Source organism: Chiloscyllium plagiosum, unplaced genomic scaffold, assembly GCF_037043375.1.
Source record: "Chiloscyllium plagiosum isolate Xiang-an unplaced genomic scaffold, Cpla_swu_hap1 HiC_scaffold_32, whole genome shotgun sequence".
NCBI classification, from domain to species: Eukaryota; Metazoa; Chordata; class Chondrichthyes; order Orectolobiformes; family Hemiscylliidae; genus Chiloscyllium; species Chiloscyllium plagiosum.
This window is the reverse complement of record NW_028270170.1, coordinates 937,737-961,098: the sequence shown is the minus strand read 5'-3', so window position 1 is coordinate 961,098 and position 23,362 is coordinate 937,737. Positions and strand designations below refer to the sequence as shown.

General features: G+C 42.5%; 1 protein-coding gene across 1 annotated transcript in view; it reads right to left on the bottom strand.

Annotated features, from left to right (window-relative positions):
- Nucleotides 1–928: 928 nt before the first annotated feature.
- Nucleotides 929–23,362, bottom strand: part of cdk12 (cyclin dependent kinase 12) — a 69,806-nt gene continuing 47,372 nt past the window's right edge. The window contains exons 11-14 of the mRNA XM_043674682.2: nucleotides 18,647–18,778; nucleotides 9,947–10,149; nucleotides 5,384–5,923; nucleotides 929–2,953 (exon numbers count right to left, since the gene is read on the bottom strand). Coding sequence (XP_043530617.1) covers nucleotides 2,199–2,953; nucleotides 5,384–5,923; nucleotides 9,947–10,149; nucleotides 18,647–18,778 — 1,630 coding nt within the window. The 3' untranslated portion in view covers nucleotides 929–2,198. The remainder of the gene's footprint in view (nucleotides 2,954–5,383; nucleotides 5,924–9,946; nucleotides 10,150–18,646; nucleotides 18,779–23,362) is intronic.

Genomic DNA, 23,362 nt, shown 5'->3' with positions numbered 1-23,362 from the left:
TACTGATGGAAAACAAATACTGGCCCCACCAGTGACACCCACATAACATCACAGACTAAAAAGTAAGCTCAATGACCATTTACACCCAGCCTAAACCCAAACAGGTCAAGAATGACACTGATCTTCATGTGAAGGATAAATAATTGGGACAGTAAAATGGCTCAGTGGTAAGCACTTCTGCCTCAGTGCCAAGGACCCAGATTTGATTCTAGCCGTGGGCGACTTGTGTGTGGAGTTTGCACATTATCCCTTTGTCTGCATGGGTTTCCTCTGGTTTCCTTCCACAATCCAAAGATGTGCAGGTTAGATGGATTGGCCATGCTAAATTCAGGGTCACTGGGACAAGGTAGGGCATGGGTCTGTCAGGGATTCTCTTTGAATGGTTGGTGTGGACTTGATGGGTCAAATGGCCTGCTTCCATACTGTAGGGATTCAGGGATTCTATAATAAACAGAAATTTTGCCGGTCAGAGCTTGGGAGCAAACAGTGTCGGACTGGATACAGCCCAATTGTTCTGATTGCAGACTGATCAAACCAGACCACAGATTGACCATTCCAGACTGCAGCCTGACAAAACCAGGCCACAGAATGACCAACCCAGACTGCAGACTGACCATTCCAGATCGCACTGACAATCCCAGACCACAGACTGACTAACCTAGCCCAGACTGACCGTCCCAGATTAACAATGCCTGATCACAGCGACCAGTCCAGACAATAGACTGACTGCCCCAAAGATTCTGTTTGATGGTCAAGAGTGTGAGTAATGGTTTTGGCTCTTTTTAAAAAAATCAATGCCAAAGGTTAATTGCTCAATATTTCTGAGATTTGAGCTGATGACAATTTAGGAATTGAGAATGGACACAGCAGAGTTTGCTCTTTGCGACAGAAGCACACAACAGGTACCCCAAGAGAATCAGTCAGCAGCTGAATTTATTATTTTTTTTATTAAAGTAAAATTTACTAAAAGCTGAAAAAAATTCAGTAACCTCATCCTCAGAACAATAATTTGTTACTGTAGCAACTAAACCATGTCTTGATGCGCAGCTCACCCAGACAGATGATATTAAAGGGGTGGCTACTGCACGGAAATGCCACATCACTCTAAATGTGTAGGTCCCAGGGAGATCCTCATGCTTCCCATTGCTGCCACCAAGAGGCCAGTGACGATCTGTGCAGAAGCTACCCACAGGGAGCTGGTGCCTAGGGGCCATGGACAGCTCATGCAATTCAAGTCACACAAGAGATGGTCCAAGACAAAACCCACAGCTTGAAAGCACAGAGAGACTGGAAATGAAAGATAATTCTCAGTACAACATTGAGGATTATGTGGCAATTTAGCAGAAAGTGAAATGGTAAAATATTTTTAAAAAATGAATAAAGAACTTAAGAGAAAACAATAATGGGACCAGGAGCTGAATCCATGAGAAGAATGGAGATCAATCAGAAAGAAGGAAAGCAGCACTGAGTGACACTGATAGGGAAGTGCAGCAACATTTGGGTCATTGACTGAATCTGCTCAAAAGGAATTCACACCTTAAGCCAGGTGAGAACATTGTTCAGGTTTAATTGCAGCTTTGCTGAGATGCTTGTAACTTAGAAAATAACACAACATAAAGTGGCTTCCACTGAGGCTCAGGTACAGAGAAATGAGGAGGAAATGGTCCGGGCTTTGAAACTTTTATAATAAACAGATGATACAAGCCAGTCTGCCAAGCAGATTCCAGTGTACTTCTCTGACAGTAGGCTTGTCAGTAATCTTTCCATTTTAGGGATTACTCTACATATTATACTTTGGGCTTTACTTTAAGCCCATTGCAATTCCACAGACTTCCCACAACCCGTTTTGTTGCATCGTGACATGCCAACATGGCTAGAGAATTGTTCCCTCTTATAGTTTCCTTTCAATATTGTCCTATAGTCTTCAAGGACTTCAAATGTTTGCAAATTGATTATATAGATCATGGGGAATCTCCCCAACAGTGTAATGTTACAGTGAAAGATTCCTCACCCTAAAGGGCCTCCAGTTCACACACTGCAGATGGCTTCTTGTGAGCCAAATCATCCCCTGTGGTCAGTCCTCACCCTGCCAGCAATGGATGTGGCCAAGTGGATTTCTTCAACCCTGTCAAAGGTGATCACAGTCGCTTCTCTTCACGGACATGATAGTAACACAGCACTAAAGGTGAGTCCCAATGTTAGTATGGTACACCCCTTCCTCTGCCACCTCTGGTTGGTATTCTGCCATGTACCCTGTTATACCCTGAGCCCCGTGATGGCGCATTCCAGCTCAGTCCAGTCATGGTGCTGCTGGGCACAGCACTTCCTGGCATTGGGCTGCTGTAGCTGTAGTTTGGTGGTTTGGCATCTGCAGGCATGCTTGTGCTATTGTTACCTTCTGTACCAGTTACCAAAGGTGGTAAAGTAACTCTAGTAAAGTTAAACCGGTGATCCTGATCTGCTGTAAACTGCATTGCATCCATGTCCTGGTACGTACTGGACTCTCCAAACTCACTCAGTGAACTGGACAATGTCCTGGATTGAGTCAGCTGTTTGGAAGTGCTGGCACACATGGCAGATTTGCTGTCCAGTAGCGTGTGCCCAGTCATTTCTGAGTCTCTCCTGTCACTTGTACTGACGTTATTCCTGAACCCGTCTGTACCATAGCTGTTAGCTAAATGTGAGCTGCCGTATTCTGGCACTCTGTTAATTCTGTCATTCTCCTGTGTGTCCTCTTTGTTAAGCAACTGCAGCAAAGCAGCTTTCACTCCTGCATTCGGGTCCTTGGTAGAGGGGCTCACTCGAAGATTAATTCGACAATCAGTATCACCCAAGGTCGGTGGGGGGCCAGGTGGCTCTGGCGGTCGCTGGTCTGGAGGAAGAATTCGAGTTTGACTTAGTGCAGGAGGCGGCCCAGGAACTTTTACATCCAGTTTAGTGAGGGCAGCACCATCTACATAAAAAATACAAGGTAGTGGTTACTGCTACATTAATGCTCCCCATTGGCCTGCTTCACCATCTCTCATGACAGATATATGGAGGAGGAGGAGCAGGAGTAGGCCATTTGGCCCATCCAGCCTGCTCTGCCATTCAATAAGATCATGGCTGAATAGTTTGTGTTCTGAATTCTATACTCCCATCTACCCCCATTAACTGCCTAACAAGATTCTATCTACTTCGGTCTTAAAACTTCAATGGCCATCACTCACTTTCTGAGGCAGTGAGCTCCAAAGTCACAACTTCAGTGAGAAAAAAACCCTTGCCTCTGTCCTGAAATGACAACCACCAAAGTTAAACAGTAATTTACTTTCTTGGGTCAATCCACCCTCCAGCCAAAACTCATCACTCGTGATTCAATCATGGATAATGTTAGGCTGTTCGACTGTTGAATCATCAGAGTTGAACTAAAGCTTCTCCTGACTTGCCAATCTTCAGAGCAAAGGGACAGTGATAAAATGCAATGAGCACTGGCAGATCAGATTCTGTGTTAAAACATTGAAATTGAACCTTTTATGCTTAAAAATGGGATTACACTGACCTGGAGGCAGTGAAGTTGAAGGTTCTCAGAGGATATTAAAAGCACCACCTGAAGTGCATAAGGAAATAATGGAAACTATTTTGAATTGACAAGGGCAAGTCTTCTGAAAGTTGAGGTATAATGGAAAATGTACATAACTCATAGGACTACAGTTTGAGATTTTGTTCAGTTTTCGGTCCATGCTACAGGAAGGAAGATCAGTGTATATTAAAGAGGATGCTGTCAGGTACAGGAGTTATAAATATGAAGAAAGCCTTGAATAACTGGGACTTGGTCATTAGAAGACAGGATTAGAGCATGATTTGATGAAGGCATTTAATCATATGACATTATGGGATATTATGATTCACTTATTGAAAATTTAGAGCAAGGGAGCAGAAATACAAAGTTAGTTTAAGGGACTTAGGACAGAGTAGAAACAAAGGATTATGAGACTGAAACATGCAACTGGAGTGACTAATACAGAAATGTCAACAGAATGAATAGATAGCTGAAGGAATGGAAATGAAAGCATGTTGCAATAGGGTAGGAACATGGAATTAGGATACTGCTCGTGGAAGAGACTGGGTTGGAATGACTTGCTGCTTCCATGTGTAAACCCCTGAGCATTTCTCCTCTGTGCTCTTTCCCACTGTGATTGAAATTACTTACTAAGAACAGCCCAAAGACTAAAGCAGGAACATTCTACTTGTTTAGCTGAAATACACTGGAACCACCACTATTGGCTTATCACTGATTGCTGGATCTCCTCCCTAATATCATTGTGGTGGTATTTAGACTTAACGGACCTCAGCAGTTCAAGAATTCCCAACCTTCTTGAAGACAGCTAGTGATTTGCAATAAATACTACCCCAGCCAACAAAATCCACGTCCCTTGAAGAAATACAAAAGTTAAATTCACATCTACTGCAAACCATAGCGGCAACTTTTGAACTTTATAGATATTAAATCATTGATAAGGAAATGTGACAAACATGGAATAAGTTAGATGTTAGGAAAGGGTGCAAGCTATGCAGTTGTTTACTGTTATAATGGGTTGATACGTCAGACTATTTACGAGTAATAGTGGAATATGCCATCAATCACAATGGCAACCCAGGTGGCTATTTGGCCTACTGTGTACGTGCTGCCCTCTGAAAGATCAATTCACCCCCCTGCCTTCAGCCTACAGTCCCACACATTCTTCCTTTTCAAATAATCATCCCATTCCCTTCTGAATGCCTTGACTATACTTACTTCCAACCACACGCTTAGTAGTAAAGTTCAGGTTGTAACACTTGCGGCATGAAAAGGTTTTTTCCCTTGTGTTGCCGTTCTTTCTTTTACTAATTACCTTAACCTGAGCCCACTGGTTCTTGATCCTTTCTCCAATGGAAACTGTTATTCTCTTGTTATTTTGCCCAGACCTCTCATGATTTTGAACACCTCTATTTCAGGCACGATTGTCCTAACTTCTTCAACTTGTCTATGTAACTGAAGTTCCTTTTCCTTGGGACCATTCTCACAAATGTTTTCTGCATCCTCAAACATCTTCACATCCTTCCTAAAGTCTAGTAACCTCTATTAATAAAAGGTAAGAGGACACTATCTGCTATATTGAACACTCTCTCGACCTGTCCTGTCACCTAGATGCCTTAGTTCCTAAACCCCCTCTAGGACTATATCCTTTGCTTCCTACTGTCTCTCTACATTCTTTCTACCAAAATTAATTACTACTCTGTATTCAATTTCATCTGTCACTTATCTGCCCATTCTACAAGCAAGATTCACCAGCAGAGAAAGATGAGTTACATAATTTGTGAAGTAACAAAGCAACAAGAAACACTGATACAGAGTGGTAGTTACCTGCAGCGTCAGTAGCGATAATGGGAGTTTGCAGCTGCTGTGGTCCATCACTCGCTTTGATGCCATTACTTTCTTCAGGCACTGTAGCGGGTTCCTGAGATTTAACCAGCTGACTAAGTAAAACAGTCAACAAGTTCTGTGTGTCGTTCTGGGTATCAGCCTCCTGAGATATGGACTGAGATGGCTGGGTGGATGTCATCTGTGGTAATGTAGCAAGGACCTGCGGAAGGGGAGCTGACATTGGTGTTAAAGGTGTTGCTGCAGATGGAGCTGGTGTCGGAGGAGGCTGGTTGGATGGTACAGAGGGAGGTGTATTTTGGGTGACTATGGGAAGCTGAGCATCCTGCTGCTGACTGGTGGCTTCAGCCAGAGCCACCAGTGATTGGCTAAGGACGTTCCACTGTTGCTGTGTCTCTGGGTTAGTACTGACGTTCAAAGCTTGTGCCAGCTGGGTGAGGCTGAGGTTAGTCTGTGTCTGCAGCAGGTTGAGTAGCACTGCTAACTCATTCTGGTTTAGCTGTTGTGCAGCGTCTCTGATGCCTACAGAAAACAAAGTGAAAGATTCAAAACTCTCACTGAAAACTAGTTACATCTGCCAGACTTTACCATCACCTCCTACAGTTTTAAAATAAGGTGCATTCTGTTTAACAATGTGCAACAGATTTTGCAGTTAATCCCATTTTTAAAGAGTAATTAATAACTGACAAACAGGTCCATTAATGAGTCATGTAATCTCAATGCTCATTTGTATATAGCTTGGGTTACTTTGTGAAATGGTAAGGCACAATGTGAGAATGTTTTTTTGATTACTGAGTGCTTTAGTTCCTTGGTTGCTGAATCACAATCAATATTGTGAAATGAATACAGGTGCAGGAATTAACTGCATAAAAATCGTTTCAACTTAAGTGAGCTAAAACTCATCTGTCAGTGATTTTCAACTGGATTACACTAATCAGACATTTCTACCTCTATGAAAATTCTGTGCCAAAAAATATAATAACATAAATCTTACGACAAGATGGTGACATCTTGCAAAATGTCCATATTATAGAGGAGGAAGTGCTGAAAATGCATAAAAGTGGATAAATCCCCAGGACCTGATCAGGTGTACCCTAGAACTCTGTGGGAAGCTAGAGAAGTGATTGCTGAGCCTCTTGCTGAGATATTTGTATCATTGATAGTCACAGATGAGGTGCTGGAAGACTGGAGGTTGGCTAACGTGGTGCCACTGTGAAGAAGGGTTGTAAGGACAAGCCAGGGAACTATAGACCAGTGAGCCTGACGTCAATGGTGGGCATGTTGTTGGAGGGAATCCTGAGGGACACGATGTACATGTATTTGGAAAGGCAAGGACTGATTAGGGATAGTTAACATGGCTTTCTGCGTGGGAAATCATGTCTCACAAACTTAATTGAGCTTTTTGAGAAAGTAACAAAGAGGATTGATGAGGGCAGAGCGATAGATGTGATCTATATGCACTTCAGTAAGGCATTCGACAAGGTTCCCCATGGGAGACTCGTTAGATCTCACGGAATACTGGGAGAACTAGCCATTTGGATTCAGAACTGGCTCAAAGGTAGAAGACAGAAGGTGGTGGTGGAGGGTTGTTTTTCAGACTGGAGGCCTGTGACCAGTGGAGTGCCACAAGAGTTGGTGCTGGGTCCTCTACTTTGTGTCATTTATATAAATGATTTGGATGCAAGCATTAGAGGTACAGTTAGTCTCCCCCCGTGACACCCTCTCGACACCAAAATTGCAGATGTTGTGGACAGCGAAGAGGGTTACCTCAGATGACAACAGGATCTTGATCAGATGGGCCAATGGGCTGAGAAGTGGCAGATGGAGTTTAATTCAGATACAAGAGAGGTGCTGCATTTTGGGAAAGCAAATCTTAGCAGGACTTATACACTTAATGGTAAGGCCCTAGGGAGTGTTGCTGAACAAAGAGTGCAGGTTCATAGCTCCTTGAAAGTGGAGTCGTAGGTAGATAGGATGGTGAAGAAGGCGTTTGGTATGCTTTCCTTTATTGGTCAGAGTATTGAGTACAGGAGTTGGGAGGTCATGTTATGACTGTACAGGATATTGGTTAGGCCACTGTTAGAATATTGCGTGCAATTCTGGTTTCCTTCCTATCGGAAAGATGTTGTGAAACTTGATAGGGTTCAGAAAAGATTTACAAGGAAGTTGCCAGAGGTGGAGAATTTGAGCTATGGGGAGAGGCTGAACAGGCTGGGGCTGTTTTCTCTGGAGCGTCGGAGGCTGAGGGGTGACCTTATAGAGGTTTACACAATTATGAGGGGCATAGATAGGGTAAATAGGCAAAGTCTTTTCCATGGGGTCGGGGAGTCCAGAACTAGAAGGCATAGGTTTAGGGTGAGAGCGGAAAGATATAAAAGAGACCTACGGGACAACTTTTTCAAACAGAGGGTGGCACGTGTATGGAATGAGCTGCCAGGGGAAGTGGTGGAGGCTGTTATAATTGCAACATTTAAGAGGCATTTAGAAGAGTATATGAATAGGAAGGGTTTGGAGGGATATGGGCCGGGTGCTGGCAGGTGGGACTAGATTGTGTTGGGATATCTGGTCAGCATGGGCGGGTTGGACCGAAGGGTCTGTTTCCATGCTGTACATCTCAATGACTATGACTCCATGACTCTCTCATTTGAACTGTCCATATCTCTTTGATTCTCTTTGGGCGTTCCCCACAGCTAACATTTCCATCTAGCTATGTACCTCTAGCAAATTTGGATAATTACTGTTTGCTTTCATCATTAATAATTCCCAAGTTATTTATATCGATGGCCAACACAAGCATTGACACTTGAGCCACTCCATTAGTTAGAGCTTGCTAACTTGAACTGCCCTGTTCACCCCTACTTTTTATACTTGTGCTTTAACCAAACCTTTTTCCATATTAATATATCAAAATGTACCCTCAACTCCATCAGCCCTGATCTCAGGTATTATCTTTTTTGTGTGGCACTATACTAAATTATTTTTGGAAATCTAAACTTAATACGCTACTCGCTCCCCTTTATCTATTATAGTCTACGCATCTGATCTGTCAAGCCCATGTTTATGATGGAAATGGTCAATGGAACAACTATAGAAATGCTACAGGGCATTAATACGTGTTCATATTCAGTTAAAAATATGGGCTTAGGATTTTACAATGTTAGAAAATAATTTAAGGATAAATCAGTTAGAAACATAGAAATGTAGAAAAATTTGGAGTAGAGGTAGGCCATCCATCTCAGTCCCCTGGTCCTGCTTTCTCCCCTTACCCTTTGATCCCTTTAGCCCTAAAAACCATATCTAACTCCTTCTTGAAAACATTCAAGGTTTTGGCCTCAACCACATTTTGTGGCAGTGAATTTCACAGGCCCACCACTCTGAGTTAAGAATTTTTTTCTCACCTCAGTCCTGAATGTCCTACCCCAAATCCGTAGGCTATGATCCCTGGTTCTAGACCCACAGGACATTGGGAACATCCTTCTTGCTACTACCCTATTTGAATTGATAGATTTCTAGGAGATCTTTCTTCATTCTTCAAAGTCCAGTGAATATAGTCCTAACCAATCTAGTCTTTCTTCATTCATTAGTCCTGCAGTGCCAGGAATCAGTTGTATTCCCACTGTAGCTAGAACATCTCTGCAAACAATATTCCAGGTGTAGTCTCACTAAGGCGATGTACAATTGCAGCAAGACATCCCTGCTCCTGTATTCAAATTATTTTGCTATGAAGGCCAACATACCATTTGCCTTCTTTACCACCTGTTGCACCTGCATGTTTACTTTCAGTGCTTGGTGTACAAGACCACCCAGCTCTTGTTATAAACAAGAACTGAAATTGTGAGAGAAACTCAGCAGGTCAGGCAGCATCTGTGGAAAGAAAATAAAGTTAACATTTCAAGTCCAGTCCTTCTTCAAAATTGGTCTTGTTGCTCTTCCCCCTTTCTCAATCTATCTGCTTTCAGTTAACAATGAAGAAGATATGACTTCAAAATGAGAATTGATTTTCATCACGTGTTTTGTTCCAATTACCTCCTCACTCTCTAGCTTTGCTTCACCTGAATATGATGTATGGTTACATTCCTCTGCATGAAACACCACAGGATATCGACTAGTAACTTTACTAAAGGTGAAAAGAACCTGCAGGGGTAACAAGCATAACATAAGCTAACGAGAAAACATTTTCAAAATTGTTTCCATTATGCTATTGGAGGAGCAGTAGGTGCTAAAAGCAGTACAAAAGTTTTGTCACTAAATACCCTCAATTTCAACTTGTCCTGGAACTATGATGCAATCAATGGAGCATTAGCTAGTATCATATGTGCAGCAGTTCCAGAGAAATCTTGCCAATTGTTCCCTAAGAACACTGTACAGATGATAGGGACAGATCCACATGCAAAACAGCTGTTGGTATGATGGGTGGTCGATCTGACTGAACACAAAACCTTTCAAACATTAATCACATACTCCCAGAAACAGATACCCTCATCTCCTATATATTCTGAATAATCTGACCCACAGCCGTGGTCATTTTCACTCAGATAGACTCACCGCCCACATCTGTGATGCTGCTCTGTGGTTTACTCTGTCCCAGTGGAACAGTCTGTGGTGTGCTGTTCCTACTGTCATCAGTGGTGATCACGGTTTCTTTACGAGCGGTTTTCTGCAAAGGCGGATCTTCAATGATTCCTGCTTGTTTCTGTCGTCGGCGCTTTTTACTCCAGAGTTCGTGGCAATCCTGCCAGTGAGGAAGGCTGAAAAGAAAGTTTATATAAAGTACACTTGCTAAACAACAAAGATGAAATTCCACAGGTGCTCAAAATCTGAAACAGCATTTTTCATTTTTATGTGAAGTAGCAAATTTAACCTACATTCAAAAAGAGAGGGAAGCAGAAGATAGAAACCATAGGCCAATTAACTTGATGTCTATTGAGAGTGAAGTGTTAGAATTGACCAGATTACAGATGCACACTAAGAGATACTCAAGGTAATCGAGATAGGTCAGCTTGGTTTTGTAAAACAGACATCACATTTAACCAGTTTACTGGAACTGTTTGAAGGAGTAAATGCTCCGAAAACGTACTGCACCTGGATTTGGAGAGTACAGGGGCAACATGTTCCAATAGAGTAAAAGGGTAGGACCATCAAACCCTGGATATCAAGGTATATATAGCATTGGATTAAGAGGTATCATCGATAGTCACAGGTGAGGTGCCAGAAGACTAGAGGTGAGCTAACGTAGTGCCACTGTTTAAGAAGGGTGGTAAAGAGGAACCAGGGAACTATACACCAGTGAGCCTGACGTCAGTGGTGGGCAAGTGTTGGAGGGATTCCTGAGGGACAGGATGTACATGTATTTGAAAAGGCAAGGACTGATTAGGGACTGTCAACATGGCTTTGGGTGTGGGAAATCATGTCTCACAAATTTGATTGAGGCTTTTGAAGAAGTAACAAAGAGGATTTATGAGGGCAGAGCGGTAGATGTGATCTATATGGACTCCAAAAAGGTGTTCGATAAGGTTCCCCATGGGAGATTCGTTAGCAAGGTTAGATCTCATGGAATACAGAGAGAACTAACCATTTGGATACAGAACTGGCTCAAAGGTAGGAGACAGAGGGTGGTGGTGGAGGGTTGTTTTTAGACTGGAGGCCTGTGACCAGTGGAGTGCCACAAGGATTGGTGCTGGGTCCTCTTCCTCTACTTTGTGTCATTTATATAAATGATTTGGATGCTAGCATTAGAGGTATAGTTAGTAAGTTTGCAGATGACACCAAAATTGGAGGCGAAGAAGGTTACCTTAGATTACAACAGGATTTTGATCAGATTGGCCAATGGGCTGAGAAGTGGCAGATGGAGTTTAATTCAGATAAAAGAGAGGTGCTGCATTTTGAGAAAGCAAAACTTAGCAGGACTTATACACTTAATGGTAAGGTCCTACGGAGTGTTGCAGAACAAAGAGACCTTGGAGTGCAAGTTCATAGCTCCTTGAAAGTGGAGTCACCGGTAGATAGGATAGTGAAGAAGGCGTTTGATATGCTTTCTTTTATTGGTCAGAGTATTGAGTACAGGAGTTGGGAGGTCACGTTGCGGACATTGATTAGGCCACTGTTGGAATATTGTGTGCAAATCTGGTCTCCTTCCTATTGGAAAGATGTTGTGAAACTTCATAGGGTTCAGAAAAGATTTACAAGGATGTTGCCAGGGTTGAAGGAATTGAGCTATGGGGAGAGGCTGAACAGGCTGGGGCTGTTTCTCCTGGAGCGTCGGAGGCTGAGGGGTGACCTTATTGCGGTTTACAAAATTATGAGGGGCCTGGATAGGATAAATAGACAAAGTCTTTTCCCTGGGGTTGGGGAGTCCAGAACTAGAGGGCATAGGTTTAGGGTGAGAGGGGAAAGATATAAAAGGGACCTAATGGGCAACCTTTTCACGCAGAGGATGGTACGTGTATGGAATGAGCTGCCAGAGGAAGTGGTGGAGGCTGGTACAATTGCAACATTTAAAAGGACTTTGGATGGGTATTTGAATAGGAAGGGTTTGGAGGGATATGGGCCGGGTGCTGGCAGGTGGTGCTAGATTGGGTTGAGATATCTGGTCAGCATGGACAGGTTGGACTGAAGGGTCTGTTTCCGTGCAGTACATCTCTATGACTCTAACAGAAAAAGGGGAGACTTATGTCAGATACATCGAGGGCTCAAAACAGTCAAAACAAGAGAGAACTTCAAAGGAGATTGGGAGAACTAAAAGTGGACATGAAAGGATACTGCCGAGCAAAATACAGTAAAATCCTAAATTGCTTTACCGGATACATTATGGGTACAAGGGTGACTCGGGAAACAGTAGGGGCTATTACAGACCACAAATGGTAATTTATGCATGGAACCAGAAGATGTACGTAGGGTTTCAAGTGAATACTTTTGGGTTGGTGTTCACTAGTGAGAAGAACAAACAAAATGGGAACTGAAATCAGGGAGAAAGCCTTGGAACAACTAAAGAGATTAGCATTGACAGAGAGGAAGTTCTTAGTGGTCTGGCTGCTTAAAAAAGCAGATAAATCCCCAGGGCCAATGAAACGTATCTCAGGTTTTTGCTTGAGGCAAGGGAGAAAATAGCAAGGTTCTAGCGATTATTTCCAATTCCTCTTTGGCCACAGGAGAAGAGCCGGAGAACTGGAGAACAGTGAATGCGGTACCGTTATTCAAAAAGGGAGCAAGGGAAAAATCAGGAAACTATAGGGCTATCAGTCTAACCTGAGGAAACTGTTAGAAGTAATTCTGAGCAATAGAATCAATCTGTACTTGGACAAATACGTTTAGTTAAGAATAAACAGCAAGGGGAGATCATGTCTGACTAACTTGACTGAGGTTTTTGAAAAGGTTGGTGCTGAGCCCTTGCTGTTTGTTATCTCTATCAATGATTTGGATGAGAATGTACAAGGCATAATTAGTAAGTTTGCAGATGACACTAAAATAGAGAGAACTGTGACATGAAGAAGGTTATCCGAAATTACAGCAAAACCTTGAACAGCTGGTGAAGTGGACCGAGAAATGGCAAATGGATTTTACTCCAGATAAGTGTGAGTTCTTGCATTTTAGAAATTCAGATCAAGGTAGGAGTTTCATGGTGAATGGTAGGGCCTTAAGGAGTGCAGTGGAACAGAGGGATCTTGAAGTTCAGGTGCATAGTTCTCTGAAAGTGGAGTCAAAACTAGACAGGGCAGTGAAGGAGAGTTTTGGCACACTAGCCTTCACCAGTCAAGGCAATGAGTATAGAAGTTGGGAAGTTATGTAGCACTTATATAGGATGCTAGTGAGGCCTCACTTGGAGTATTGTGTTCAGTTTTGGTCATCTTGCTATAGGAAGAATGTTACTAAACTGGAAAGAATGCAGAAGAAATTTACAAGGATGTTGCCAGGACTCAATGGTCTGAATTATACGGAGAGGTTGGACAAGCTAAGACGTGTTTCTTTACAGCGTAGGAGACTGAGGGGGGATTTTACAGAAATGTTTAAGATCATGAGAGGCATGGATAGGGTGAATGCACTCAGTCTTTTTCCGAGGGTTGGGGAATCGAGGACGAGAGGGCATCAGTTTAAGATTAGAGAGGAAAGAATAAAAAGGCACCTGAGGGGCAACATTTTTACACAGAGAGTAATATGCATTCGTAGTGAGCTGTCAGTGGGAGTGGTTGAGGCTGGTACATTAATAACATTTAAAAGGTATTTGAACAAATACATGGATAGGAAAGTTTTAGAAGAATATGGGCCAAGTGCAGGGAAGTGCGGTTAGCATGGATGGACATTTTGGTCAGCATGGACCAGGTTGGGCCAAAGGGCCTGTCTCTGTGCTAGAACATAGAACATTACAGCGCAGTACAGGCCCTTCGGCCCTCGATGTTGCGCCGACCTGTCATACCAATCTGAAGCCCATCTAACCTACACTCTTCCATGTATGTCCACATGCCTGTCCAATGACGATTTAAATGCACTTAAAGTGGCGAATCTACTACCATTGCAGTCAAAGCATTCCATACCCTTACTACACTTTGAGTAAAAAAACGACCTCTGACATCTGTCCTATATTTATCACCCCTCAATTTAAAGCTATGCCCCCTCGTGCTTGCTGTCACCATACTTGGAAAAAGGCTCTCCCTGTCCACCCGATCTAACCCTCTGATTATCTTATATGTCTCTATTATGTCACCTCTCAACCACCTTCTCTCCAACGAAAACAGCCTCAAGTCCCTCAGCCTTTCCTTGTAAGACCTTCCCTCCATACCAGGCAACATCCTAGTAAATCTCCTCTGCACCCTTTCCAAAGCTTCCACATCTTTCTTATATAATGCGGTGACCAGAACTGTACACAATACTCCAAGTGCGGCTGCACCAGAGTTTTGTACAGCTGCAGCATAACCTCATGGTTCCGGAACTTGATCCCTCTATTAATAAATGCTAAAACACTGTATGCCTTCTTAACAATCCTGTCAACCTGTGTGGCAACTTTCAAGGATCCGTGTACATGGACATCGAGATCCCCCTGCTCATCTACACCACCAAGAATCTTACCATTAACCCAGAACTTTGCATTCTGGTTACTCCGACCAAAGTGAATCACCTCACACTTGTCCGCATTAAGCTCCATTTGCCACCTCTCAGCCCAGCTCTACAGCTTATCTATGTCTCTCTGCAACCTACAACATCCTTCGTCACTATCCACAACTCCACCGATCTTTGTGTCGTCTGCAAATTTACTAACCCACCCTTCTACGCCCTCATCCAGCTCGTTTATAAAAATGACGAACAGCAGTGGACCCAACACTGACCCTTGCAGTACACCACTGGTGACTGGACTCCAGGATGAACATTTCCCATCAACCACCATCCTCTGTCTTCTTTCAGCAAGCCAATTACTGATCCAAACTGCTATATCTCCCACAATCCCACTCCTCCGCATTTTGTACAATAGCCTACTGTGGGGAACCTTATTGAAAGCCTTGCTGAAATCCATATACACACATCAACCGGTTTACTCTCACCTTCTCAAAGAACTCAATAAGGTTTGTGAGGCACGACCTACCCTTCACAAAACCATGCTGATTATCCCTAATCAAATTATTCTTTTCTAGATGATTATAAATCCTATCTCTTATAACCTTTTCCAACACTTTACCAACAACTGAAGTAAGGCTCACTGGTCTATAATTACCAGGGTTGTCTCTACTCCCCTTCTTGAACAGGGGAACCACATTTGCAATCCCCCAGTCTTCTGGCACTACTCCTATAGACAATGATGATTTAAAGATCAATGCCAAAGGCTCGGCAATCTCCTCCCTGGCTTCCCACAGGATCCTAGGATAAATTCCATCCGGCCCAGGGGACTTCTCTATTTTCACACTCTGCAGGATTTCTAATACCTCTCCCTTGTGACCCTCAATCACACCTAGTCTAGTAGCCTGTATCTCAGTATTCTCCTCGACAACACTGTCGTTTTCTAGAGTGAATACTGTCGAAAAATATTCATTTAGTGCTTCCCCTATCTCCTCTGACTTCACACACAACTTCCCACTACTATCCTTGATTGGCCCTATTCTTACTCTCGCCATTCTTTTATTCCTTAAGTACCCATAGAAAGCCTTAGTGTTTACCTTATCCTATCCGCCAACAACTTCTCATGTCTCCTCCTGGCTCTTCTGAGCTCTCTCTTTAGGTCTTTCCTGGCTACCTTGTAACCCTCAAGCGCCCTAACTGAGCCTTCACATCTCATCCTAACATAAGCCTTCTTCTTCCTCTTGACCAGAGACTCCACTTCTTTCGTAAACCACAGCTCCCCCGCTCTACAGCTTCCTCCCTGCCTGACAGGTACATACTTCTCTAGGACACACAGGAGCTTTTCCTTGAATAAGCTCCACATTTCTAATGTGCCCATCCCCTGCAGTTTCCTTCCCCATCCTATGCTTCCTAAATCTTGCCTAATCGCATCGTAATTGCCTTTCCTCCAGCTGTAATTCTTGCCCAGTGGTATACATCTATCCCTTTCTATCACTAAAGAAAACATAACAGAATTGTGATCGCTATCACTAAAGTACTCACCTACTTCCAAGTCTAATACCTGGCCGGGTTCACCTTCCAAATCTAATGTGGCTTCGCCCCTTGTTGGCCTGTCTACATACTGTGTCAGGAAGCCCTCCTGCATACTATAGTACTCGTACTATAGTGTTCCCAGTCAACATTTGGAAAGCTGAAGTCCCCCATGACAACTACCCTGTCTTTCTCACTCCTATCAAGAATCATCTTTGCTATCCTTTCCTCTACATCTCTGGAACTATTCAGAGGCCTATAGAAAACTCCCAACAGGGTGACCTCTCCTTTCCTGTTTCTAACCTCAGCCCATACTGCCTCAATTGACGAGTCCCCAAACATCCTTTCTGCAATTGTAATACCGTCCTTGACCAACAATGCCACACCTCCCCCTCTTTTACCATCTTCTCTGTTCTACTGAAACATCTAAACCCTGGAACCTGCAACAACCATTCCTGTCCCTGCTCTATCCATGTCTCCGAAATGGCCACAACATCGAAGTCCCAGGTACCACCCCATGCTGCAAGTTCACCCACCTTATTCAAGATGCTCCTGGCGTTGAAGTAGACACACTTCAAATCAACTTCTTGCTTGCCCGTGCGGTTTTGTGCCCCTGAAACTTGATTTCAGACCTGCCTACTCTCAACCTTTTCTATACTCGAACTACAATTTTGGTTCTCATCCCCCTGCTGGATTAGTTTAAACCCACCCCAATAGTCTTAGCGAATTTCCCCCCCAGGATATTGGTACCCCTCTGGTTCAGATGAAGACCATCCTGCTTGTAGAGGCCCCACCTACCCCAGAAAGAGCCCCAACTATCCAAGAATCCAAAACCCTCCCTCCTGCACCATCCCTGTAGCTACATGTTCAACTCCTCTCTCTCCCTATTCCTCGCCTCTATGACTCTATCAGAGGTGACCGGGTGTGTAGGACAGGGTAATGCTTTTGACATAGTCTACTTGGACTTCAGCAAGTTTTTTGATCAGTTCAAGCCTGAGCGAATAATAGCAAAGGTACGAGCCCACAGGATCAAAGTAAATCTGGAAAATTGGATCAGTGGCAGGAAACACAGGCTGGTGGTTGACAGGTGTTCTCCAACAGGATGTGTGTCCAGTAGACTCCCAAGGGACCAGTGTTGGGGTCCTGCCATTTGCCATCTATGTAAATGATTCACATTTAAATGTAGGAGGGTTGATCAGTAATTTTGCAGATAATACAAAAATTGGGGGAGTGGTATATATTGAGCAGGATAGCTTTAGATTACAGGAGGACAGAAATGGGCTGGTCAAATGGAATTCAATTCAGATAAAAATGAGATGATGCACTTGGGCAGGACAAACAAATCAAGTTGAAAGGCAGGACCTTGGGAAGCACCAAGAATCAGTGGAACCTTGATATGCATGTACACCGAACCCTTAAGGTGTCAGGACAGGTGAGTAAAGTGGTTAAGGAAGAATATGACATACTTACCTCTCTTAACTGAGGCATAGAGTTTAAGGGCAGGCAGGCTTTGCTGGAACTGTCTAAAACATCAGCTAAGCCACAGCAAGAGTATTATGAGCAGTTCCAGAACTCACATTATTGGGGGGATGTGATAGCACTAGAGAGGGTGTAGAGGAGATCTACCAGGACATTGCTTGGGCTGGAGTGTTTCACTTATGAAGAAAGATTGGACAGACTGAGGAGGTTTTGCTTAGACCAGAAGATATTGAGAGGGAATATGATGGAGATGTATAAAATTATAAGGGACAAAGATAGTATAGACAGGAAGACACATTTCCCCTTGATGGAGGGATCAATGTCCCAGGGGCTAGATTTAAAATAAGGGGCAGAATATTTAGAAGGAATGTGAGGAATAACATTTTTACCCAGAGGGTAGTGGGAATCTGAAATTCACTGCCTGTCTGTGTGGGAGAGGCAGAAACCCTCATAACATTTAAAAGTATTTAGATGTGCATTTACAATTCCAAGGCGTACAAGGCAAAGAGCCAAGTGCTGGAAAATGGCATTAGAATAGTCAGGTGGTTGTTTTCAATCTGTGCGGACATGATGGGCTGATAGGCCAATTTCTTTGCTGTCAATCTCTATGACTATATTATATCCATGTTACTATGTTGCCCCTTACACATTTTAATTTTACCCAATAGCCTTTCATGTGGCACCTTGTCAAAATGCCTTCTGGAAATCAAGTGGATTACCTGTGGCAGGTCTGATCAGGCACGCTGTGACCTAACCTAGCACCTTCATAAACACATCCAAGATTTCCAGGAGCAACTCCCAGTCCAACAGTGATGGCTGTGGAGCACATTCATCAACTGTGGCAGCCTAGACACTGAGGTCTGGGATTTTCATCACAGAATTTGACTTCTGTTGATATGTTGATATAAACTATGCAACTTTAATAGTTGCATTGTTTTGTTTCTACTGACACATGGAATTACGTTAATATTCAAACGTTTAAACACACTAATACAGGAAATAGTTTGCAAAGTGTTGTCTTTGAATATTGGAACTAGTCTCATATCACAGATAAATTAGAAATTAAACATTTTAGGGAGAAAAATGAGAACATAAACACGAAATGCTAAAACTTTAAAAAGGAGGAACTGGCATAAAATACCACCATTTCCTAAAGCTCAAAAATACAGCTTAGCAATTGGCACTGATACTTACTCAGGAGGAGGCATTTTTGTGGGGTCCACATTTTTCAAGAAATCACTCTGTAGGGTTTGCTCAGCAGTGCAACGTTTGCTGGGGTCAAGAGTCAACATATGATCAAGCAAATCCAGTGCAGGGAGTGGAATACTGTAGAAATAGTAAATGTCCACATTCTTACATGTGAAACAGCAACTGGCTTCAACTCTACAAACCCAGGAATACTGGATCCATATCAAAGTCTCATGAGCAAACTAAAAGATACAATGAAGGCAAAGCAACACATCAAAAACATATACTTTGTGTTCATCACCACCTTTCTGAAGGTGATTGAAAATGTGCAATCAATGTTGGCCAACCAGCAAAACCCACTGAATGAAAAAAGTTGTCAGCTGCCCAAGTGATACCAGCCATAGGTAACACTTAGTTTCAAAGTATCTGCTGCAACATGAATAAATCTAGCCAATGTTCCATGCACAAATTAAAAGCATCACTGTCTATTCAAAAGTTATGGAAAACCAGACAATTTAAAAATCCACATATATCACATCATACACTAAACGTGCTGAAGTCTGATTTATTTGGCGTGCATTTCAGTGACTTCTAGTTATTGCTGAAGCCATCCTTGTAGCTTATACATCTGGCTGATCAGACTGGCATTCCAACAATTTGATGTAGCCCAGCTGCTAACTCTCTATTCACTCCCAGGACAGGTCTAGCACAGGGTTGGATACAGCTTACAGCTCCTTCTACACTATCCCCATCAAACACTCCCAGGGCAGGCCCAACACACGGTCAGATATGAAGTAAAGCTCCCTCTACGCTATCTCCATCAAACACTCCCAGGACAGTTGCAGTATGGGGTTAGATACAAAGTAAAGTTTCCACTAAATTGTTAACAACCTTGCAAAGAAATTAGAGGAATTATAATAGGGTCTTCAAAAATCCTAAACTATGCTGGAATAATAGTAAAGTAATGTAAAGTGCAGAGAATGGAAGAGTTTTTGAACCATGTCCAGAATTTTTGATCAATAGCGCTGTAATGTTCTATGTTTCTGGTGCACTGAAGGTGATGGCATTATTGGATTCAGTTCTAGGGAGGTGTACAAAGTGTCAGTACAGGAACATTTAGGGACAGTAATCAAAGCATCATAAATTTGAGGTTGGCTAATGAAAAGGGAAAAAAGCAACCTGCAGTAAAAATAATCAACTTGCAGAGGGCCAATTTCAATTGGATGAGAATAAATCAGGTTCAGGTAAGTGTGAATCAAAAACTTGTAAATGAAACTGGAGCAAAGTCTTTCAAGGGGAGACCATTTAGGGAAATTCCTCTAAGGTGTGGTGGGGAATGGAAGGTAGGAGAAACAAAGTCATAACTCCTTGGTTGAAAAAAACAGTAGTATGGGTGAAGTAGAAAAGGGCATGAATGATAGATGTCAGGTTTATAATACAAGCACCAGATTGAATATAAAACGTTTAGAGGGAAAGTGAGAAAGAAAGCATGAGAGACAAACACAAAGAATGAGAAGTGGTTGGGAAGCTCAAAGTCTCCTTTTGGCATTTGAACTTAAGAAAAGAATAAGTGGTGGGGGGGAGGGAGGTGGCGTTAGTGATCAAAGTGGGAGAATTAGGCATGGAAAGACAGCAAAGTTAAGATTCTAAACGGGAACGTTGCATGTGTCTTCACCGAGGATATAAAAAAGAAAGTCACCAGAGCCCCAGAAGACCATTGGGCTATCTCTCAGTACTGAGAGATAACTGGTGATGAATTCAACCTGAGGGTCATCATGCCTCAGGCGAGGAGCAAGGTTGAAAAGATGGGACCTTTATGGTAACCTATCACCAAAGATATACTGAAAAAGAAAGCAGTCAAGACACTGGATGTACCAAAAATTAATATAAAGGTGGTGTTAGAAAGGCTGATTATACTTAAGAGTTGATGAGTCACCAGAACTGGATGAAAGCTGTTGAGAGATATAAGTGAGGAAATTGCAGAGCATTTGCCATACTCCAGCAGTTCTCCTTGGAAACAGGGATGGTGACAGAAGACCAAAACATTACAGTGTTAAATCCATAATGAAAAAGGGATCTAAGAATAAAGCCAGCAATTACAGGTCAATCAGTTTAACTTTGTGGAGGAAATGGAAATATTTTTTAAAATGATAATATGGGCAAACCTAAGTTGTATAAACAAATGTGGGTTAATTAAAGAAAGACAAAAAATGATTTCTAAAAGATAAACTGTTAAAATAATTTAAGTTTTATAATGAAATAACAGAGGGCTGACGAGGGTAATGCATATGTTGTCATGTACAAGTACTCCCAACAAGCAGCAATTTAATGCCACAGAGGGCAAATGAGATACAAAAAAAGACACTATCTGGAGAAGTAATAGGAAAGAGGTGACAACAGTGAACAGTAGTTTTTCTGAATAGTCACATATATATACACTGGGGTTGCATAGTGATCAGCACTAAAATCTCCACTAAGGGCCCTCGTGGGTCAGTGGTAGTAAATCAGGTAGTTGTATATTACTACAACAAGACATTTGACAAGGTTCCACATAGTAGACTGGTTAACAAAGTTAGATCGCATGGAATCAGGGAGAACTAGCCACTTGGATACAAAATTGGCTTGAAGGTCGAAGACACAGGGTGGTGATGGAGGATTTTTTTTTGGACTGTCTGTGACTAATGGTATACCACAAGGATTTGTGTTGGGTCCACTGCTTTTTGTCATTTATATAAATAATTTGGATGTGACTATCGGAGGAATGGTTAGTAACTTTGCAGATGATATCAAAATTGGTGGTGTAGTGGATAGTGAAAAAATGGTCATCTCACGACTACAATGGGACCTTGTTCACTTGGGCCGATGGGTTAAGGAGTGACAGATGGAGTTTAATTTAGATAAATGAGACTGTTGTATTTTGGTAAGACAAATCAGGGCAGGACTTATATACTTAATGGTTGGGAGCTGGGCAGAGTTGTGCTGGAAAAGCACAGCGGGTCAGGCAGCTTGCAAGGAGCAGGAGAGTGGATATTTTGAGCATATGCCCTTCATCAGGAATGCGTTGGTCTTGGTGGTGGTGGTGAGGTTGGGGAGCATATTTTATCTCAGCCCCCCTCCCCCACTACATTCCTGATGAAGAGCTTTATGCTTGAAACGTCAACTCTCCTGCTCCTCGGATGTTGCCTGACCAGCTGATCTTTTCCAGTGCCACACGTTTTGACTCTGAACTCCAGCATCTGCAGTCCCCTCTTTCTCTTGGGGAGAGTTGCCAAATAAAGAGACATTGGAGTGTAGGTTCATAATTCCTTAAAAGTGGAGTCACAGGTAGACAGGGTAGTGAAGAACTTGCCTTTATTGGTCAGTGCATTGAGTATAGTAGATGGGATGACATATTGTGGCTGTACAAGACTTTGGAGAGACCACTTTTGGGATACTGCATTTTATTCTGCTCTCCCTGTTATAGGAAAGATGTTGTTAAACTTGAAAGAGTTCAGAAAAGAATAACAAGGATGTTGCCGTGGTTGGAGGGTTTGAGTTACAGGGAGAGACTCATTATGTTGGGGCTAATTTCCCTGGAGCGTCAGAGGCTAAGGAGTGATCTTACAGATGTTTATAAAATCATGAACGGCATGGATAGGGTGAATAGCTAAGGTCTTTTTCCCAGGGTAGGGGAGCCCAAAACTAAAGGGCACTGGTTTAAGGTGAGAGGGGAAAGATTCAAAAGGGACCTAAAGGGCATCATTTTCATGCACATGGTGGTGTGTGTATGGAATGAGGTGGCAAATGGGACTAGATAAATTTAGGATATCTGGTCTCATGGACGAGTTGGACTGAAGAGTTTGTTGCCATGCTGTAGAACTCTATGACTCTATATGTTAAGACTAAGACTGCGCGTAAAAGGCTTAACTTAAAAACTTTGTTTATGGCACAAAACTTGGAAGAATTGTAAACTGTTGGGAGGACAGTGATAAAGGGCAAGAGGACATGGAAAGGTTGGTGGAATGGACAGACGTTTGTCAGATGAAACATTGTGCTGAGAAGAGAGAAGTGATAAATCTTGAATGAGGAATGAGTAAAGACAACATAAAATAAAAGGAACAACTCTAAAGGAGATTTACGAAATAAAAGACTTGAGAGAATATGTTCACAAATCATTGAAGGTGGGAGCGCAGGTAGAAAAGTGATTAAAGTAAGTACATGGGATCCAGAGATTTATAAACTGAGGCATGGGGCAAAAAAACCCCACAAAAACACAAATAAAACCTATACTGAATGGTTAAAAAAGACACTGACTTTGTAGCAGATGTTATATTGTATCCAATTTTTGGCACATACTTAAGGAAACAAGTGCAGGCATTAGAAAGAATGGAGGAAAGATTTACAAGAATGGTTCCAGGAATGAGGGACTTCAGTTAAGTAAGTAGATTGGGAAAATCGGGATTGTTCTCCTTGGAGACAATAGGAAGGAGAGTAGCTACAAATGTTCAAAATCGTAAGAATCTAGACAGAACAGATAGAACAAACATGTTTCATTGGCAGAAGTGTCTAGAGTCAGAGGGCACTAATTTAAAGTGAATGTCAAAAGGAAAATGAAGAAAATTGCTTTACTCAAATAACGGTTAGGATCCGGAATGCACTATTTGAGTGTGTTGTGGATTGAATTGTGCATTTCAGAAAGGAATTTGAGAAGCATATGAAGAGAAAGTCTTTGCTGGGTCTTTG